Here is a 6000-nt window from a genome sequence, read left to right on the forward strand (position 1 = left end):
GCAGAGGAAAAAATAAACTGATCTGTCCCAATCAACTGAACATAACTAATACCTTCGTACATGTTATCAAAGTATTGTTTACAGTATATAAAACGGTTGGAAAGAATTAAACAAAACAAATGTTAAATCAGACATTGATCTAAATTACAAGAAAGAATTTTAAGTTGTGATTAGAAGTTTACATCATCCTGAGCATGGATGTCATATTTCTCAGGGTTTTTAATATTTTTTTTCTAATCGTGTTTTTCCAGGGTGGAAGGAAAATTAAATAACAAACAACTTTAATGATTTGTAAAAACAAGAATAGTGTGGAAAAAGTTTGAATTTAATGTGAATATTCTCCAATCACCAAAGGGTCAAAATAAATTTTTGACCATCATTAATATTTCAATAAATGTTGTTGCACGTTGCACCTTGACCACAAACTTTGTTGCCTTTATTTAGCTTCTGGCATTATTCCTTCTTGATATTTGATCACTCTGCTTATCAGAAATGGTAGTTTATTTAAACCTGTTAGTTGCATGGTGCATAAATTGCTTTCAAGCATTGGCCATAAATATTCAGTAGGATGAAGCCTTTGACAGGACTCTTCAAAAACCAGTTTTTATGTCTGTTTGGGATCATTGTCCTTTTAATACAACCACATCTGCCTACGTTTCTGGCCCAAATTGTGTCTCTCAGATGAAAGCAAATGAGTTAAGGCAATCAGGAACAACCATAGAACCACTAAGAGTGAAGTCTATGCTGAGCTAGAATCTGCTGGAGCAACAGTTTTACTATCCATAGCGAAGACAGTTTTAAAGAGACAATGACTGAGAGGGTGTCAATCAAGAATTAAGCCTCTGCTCCAAAATGCACACCTCCAGGCTTAACTGACATTTGCAGCTGTGCACATGGACAGGCCAAATAACGTCTGGAAAAATTTTTTTATGGTTGGATGGGAAGGAATGAGTTATGTTGCAACAATGACAAGATGTTTGGAGAGTTAAGGTTAGGCTTCCAGTCCAACTGTCAAACATGATAGTGGTATTATCATACTTAGGGTATATTTAACAGCTGAAGGTACTAGCACAGGTGTATGTAATGATTAAGATGGAGAAGAAGCTCCAAATTCCTCAGCTTCTCCTCTAATCAGCGTCGTGATGCAACACATCAAAATTGCTGGCTGGCTAACATTAAGCTTCAGAAAATTTGTGGACTACGTTTAAATGCCAGAATCACAAAAAAACAACCTTTTGAAATTACCTCTACCATTTCCAATAAAAATGATCAAGCATCCAGCAAGAAATAAGCCAGTTTTGGTCAGGGCTAGAGAAAGCTAATGGTTTTCATAAAAGCTCCTAAGGAATGTATGGGCCTGTATGCAGAATTTGGACCTCGTGTTGCAGTCCAACTTGTGATTTGATCAGTTCATTCCAAAACAAGTGAAACTAATGTAACATATATGTCCATGATGTGTAGATGTCCACTTTTAACTAAAGCTGTATGAATATCAAACATATGACGGTTGAAGGTTGTCAAAATGGGTAGTAACTATAAAGTTACAGGAACACTTTCAGGTTTTTTAAGATCACAGGGGTCAGTACTCACCACTTCTCCATCTGGAACAGAGAAGTCCAACAATGAGTAAAACTACACCCACACCTACTCCAAAACCAGGTGGAGCTAAGAGCATCCAGTTTTGTAGAGGTTTCGGTTCTGCTTCTGGGAAAACAAAAACCACAGGGAGTCAGTTGCACTTCCTTGAAGGGTCAAAACAGTCACGGCACCTTTTTACACCAAGCTTTACACTGGAAGAAATGCGTAAAACTGATATCATAGCTGCCCAAGGTAGTTTCTGACATGCAAAGCATAATTTGCAAAGAGATATTGAACAATTGCTAGTGATACACTCATCTTACACCCACAATGGTTGTTGATCTGCATGTAAATAAAGCATGTACAGTATTTAGTATGTCGAATATAACATTGATGTCAAGCTGAAGGTTGGAAAACAACTTGCTGTTAAGAAAAACACAACAGAAAATGTATTTTGCTCACTTGATGTGGGGGTTACTGAAGTCACAGAAGACCTGGAAACTGAAGCCACAGAAGACCTGGAGGTATAGTAACTCATAGAATCTGTAAGAGTCAACACACACAATGTGAAATCAATAAAATAAAAATGTGTTCTGGGCAAATAAATGTGGTGATATGGTCTTCTGATGGGAATCTCAACAATGTAGAGAATCAATCAAAAGTGTAAGCAGGTTCAATTAATCTATAAATCTCTTTATAATCTATCAGAGAATCATCGGCCTCAAACAAGGCTTGGCTCTTCAAATGGACAATGACCCAAAGAATACAGCCAAATTAGTTGGTGGTTCGAAATAGCAAATTTAATGCTTGGACTGTTCATCACAACACTCTAATCTCAGTCGCATACAAACCTCTGGGCAGAGCTGAAAGGGTGTGTCAGCCACTCAGCCCACAAACCTGACTTAGTTACAATCTGACTCAGTTGTTAGGAAAAAGGGCCAAAACTACAGCAAGGCATTGTCAGATGTTCGTAGAAGGAAACCAATAATATTTCACCTAAGTCATACAGATTAAGTTCAATTCTACCAAATACTAAGCAAATGCATGTAAACTTATTACTTTCTAAATGTTTCTTATTCTCTTTACTTTTGCCATTTAGTAAATAGAAATTGATTGTGGTCATCTTAACTCACCTACAAAAAGCTTAGTCTGATTTAATACCAGAGAGTGAGGAGACATTTTTTTTTCTTATAATCTATGTAATGTATAGTATGGTCTGGTTTCACAATCTTTGTCTTATTTATAAAAAAAAGTTTCTCCAAAGTTAATTAAAAAATAAAAGGAAATTTAATTTTTGCTGGTCTTATTGAATTTTAGCAAACATTATTATTGTTTTTTAAGTATATCTAAAGACTTCACCTCACCAGTACAAAAAACAACATGTTCTCACATTATGGAATATTAAAATCACCTGGTGAAATAGAAACTGAATCAAAAGTGGTAACCACTGAACTTCTACTCGGACGGAAAACAAATATTCACTTTAGAAATAACACATGCAGTTCAATTTCAAAGAGTGATGTTGAAGATATTTCAAATGTTTAGACTGACCTGTTGTACCACCTACTGTAGTTTTAACTGAACCTGGGGAAATGGAAGATAAGCTGTCTGTTTTCATTGCTGTGGTGCTAAATGTTTGACCTGTTGGATAAAAACATGTTACATAGTAAATACAAACATATATGTGTAGAAATGTTCAGGACTGGAGTTAGAAAGCAGATACTACCAGCAGTCACACTGAATGTTGATACTCTCTGAGATGTGGTTGAGTCTACTTTCTCAACATCTGCAATGACAGAAGACGCATGTAGACCTCTCAGAAGTAGGTGACAAATAAAAATATGTGATACAAAATTTATTTATATGTCAGAGGTCAGAAAACAAAACTATATGAAGCTGAAATAATATTAACAAAATATCAGAATCAGCTTTATTGCCAGGTTCGTATATACAACAAACAAGGAATTTGACTCCGGTACACTTTGCTTTTTTATGGGGGGGGTTTTTTGTTTTTGCGTTGTGAGATATATTCTGCATATATCTTTATGTCCTTAAACACATATATACAATATACACATATACAAGGTGGAATTGCAACTTTTACTCTATTAAATGTTCAACAGAGAAACAGCCTGGAGGAAGAAACTGTCTCTGTGGTGGCTCGTTTTAGTAAACAAGCGGCGGCCTGAAGGTAAAACTCAGTTTATGTGCAGGGTGTGTGAAGTCTGCAGAGAAGATGGTTGACAGACTGAACTATGTTTTACATTTAGAGATCGTGTAGTGAGGAGGATGGGAGAATTAGAAACCTACTGTGAACAGTGACTGAGGATATGTGACTGTCTGGAGACAGATGCTGTCCTCCTGTATTCTTCACAGTGTAATAACATGTTAGTTCAACCTCAGCAGGCGAGGTTTGATGTGTCATCATCAGGAGCTCACGTCCTGTCATGTTCTGCACGCAGGAGATGCTTCTGGCTATCTTTGATTTTATGAAGTATAAAGAACAGGTAGCCACAGAATCAAATGATGGAGTCCCACAGTTCAATGTGACCGAGTCTGACTCTGTGATCTGCTGTGGATTCACTCTCAGTTCAGCTGGAGGAACTGAAAATGTAAAGAAGATAATTCAGACAGTTGAATATCACAGTAATCAGTATTAGTCCACACCAGGAGTATTTACTCACGTTCTATTATAATGTTGAGCAGGTTACTCTGTGGAGATTCATATACTTTCAGGTAAAAACATGTTACATCAAAGTTAGCAGGTGAACTTTGCTTTGTTAAAGACAGGATTTCAGTTCCTCTCAGTGTCTTCAGACAAGGAAATCTTTGGGGTGTTTCTCCTCCCCCAATGTGGAAAAAACACTCAGTCACAGGAACAGATGATGGAGGCTGACAGTTTAAAGTGACTGAGTCTGACTCTGTGATCACCAGTGGGTTCGCTGTCAGTGTAGGTGGAGACAGATCTGAAAATATGAGCACAGTAAAGAGCAGGTTAATCAAGGATATACGAGGGATATCCAGTATGTCCATAAGCAATGTTGCAACAATCTGTTAACCAGATCACTCACTGTTTATGGTGATGGTTGTTGATATACTGTCTGATGATGTAATATCAACAGCTCCATCCTTTACACTGTAGAAACATTTAACTTTGACCTCGGCTGGTGACCTTATTTTTGCCATGCTCAACAGCTTGGTTCCTGTCACTGTTTCCACACAGGAGGAGTCTGCAGACATCTTTTTATTTGCAATGTAGAAATCACACCGAGACACAGAAATGTCTGGTGAAGTCGAACAGTTTAATGTGACTGAGTCAGTCTCTGTGATCATAAGTCGATCCACCATTAAGTTAGGCTGAGGAAGAGCTGAAAGTTTACAGATATTTAGGTATCAGCTTTTATTAGCAACTAAGAAAGGAAATATTATATTTACAACACAAACATTATACTTAAACCAACCTTCAGATTTGGCCTCATGACACAAATCTGTTGAAAAATGTTGAAAATGAGACAAAGAAGCAACGTGTCATAATTTCCATAACTTAATATGAAGAATAGAAAAACCTAAACTTACTGAAGAGGATGAAGATCAGCAGCTCTAAAGCCATGATGAAGCTGGTGATATCCTGAATAGACCACCTTGACATGTCTGTCTGTCATCACTCTAACCTACATTAGGTTTCAGATGTTGCTGTTAATAAAGCCCACATGATCAGAAGTGGACCCTCCTACTGGCCACAGAAACACATACTTGATACACTCCTCAAACCCACAGCATGCACAGTACATCAGTGTTGCAGATCAGCTAAACCCACAGCATCGACACACCACAACATTTGAAACATTTATTGTTTGTGTTGCTAACTTTACTGACACCTATTTTTATTAGGGTTCTATGCTGGATCCCACTCATGGTTTCAGTTTGGAAGTTCTTTAACGATACACAAATTCTTGCTGCGTAGACATTCGTACATGAATCAGTCACTATTTGAACCAGGCAAAGATCGATGCTCTCAGGTACATTACAGGTCCTTCTCAAAATATTAGCATATTGTGATAAAGTTAATTATTTTCCATAATGTAATGATGAAAATTTAACATTCATATATTTTAGATTCATTGCACACTAACTGAAATATTTCAGGTCTTTTATTGTCTTAATACGGATGATTTTGGCATACAGCTCATGAAAACCCAAAATTCCTATCTCACAAAATTAGCATATCATTAAAAGGGTCTCTAAACGAGCTATGAACGTAATCTGTTCATAGCTCTGTTGCTCAGTGGTCCAAAGTACTTTTTTCGGATGAAAGCAAATTCTGCATGTTATTCGGTAATCAAGGTGCCAGAGTCTGGAGGAAGACTGGGGAGAAGGAAATGCCAAAATGCCAGAAGTCCAGTGTCAAGTACCCACAGTCAG

At 37.1% G+C, this 6000-nt stretch overlaps 1 protein-coding gene across 1 annotated transcript; it reads right to left on the reverse strand.

Annotated features, from left to right (window-relative positions):
- Nucleotides 1-3806: 3806 nt before the first annotated feature.
- LOC124857503 lies at nucleotides 3807-5230 on the reverse strand. Its single transcript, XM_047348782.1, has 5 exons — nucleotides 5155-5230; nucleotides 5040-5066; nucleotides 4650-4946; nucleotides 4263-4544; nucleotides 3807-4182 (listed from the first exon to the last, which is right to left on the reverse strand). Exons 1-5 carry the CDS (start codon nucleotides 5225-5227, stop codon nucleotides 3845-3847), a joined length of 1017 nt encoding a protein of 338 aa, XP_047204738.1. The 5' UTR covers nucleotides 5228-5230; the 3' UTR covers nucleotides 3807-3844.
- Nucleotides 5231-6000: the final 770 nt, after the last annotated feature.

Source organism: Girardinichthys multiradiatus, chromosome 20 (genome assembly GCF_021462225.1).
Source record: "Girardinichthys multiradiatus isolate DD_20200921_A chromosome 20, DD_fGirMul_XY1, whole genome shotgun sequence".
Taxonomy (NCBI): domain Eukaryota; kingdom Metazoa; phylum Chordata; class Actinopteri; order Cyprinodontiformes; family Goodeidae; genus Girardinichthys; species Girardinichthys multiradiatus.

Coding starts and splice junctions, on each gene's coding strand:
- LOC124857503 (XM_047348782.1), bottom strand. CDS start 5,227: ATGTCAAGGTGGTCTATTCAGGATATCACCAGCTTCATCATGGCTTTA. Junction 5,067..5,154: donor GCTGATCTTCATCCTCTTCA/GTAAGTTTAGGT, acceptor ATTTTTCAACAG/ATTTGTGTCATGAGGCCAAA. Junction 4,183..4,262: donor GCTCAACATTATAATAGAAC/GTGAGTAAATAC, acceptor TTACATTTTCAG/TTCCTCCAGCTGAACTGAGA.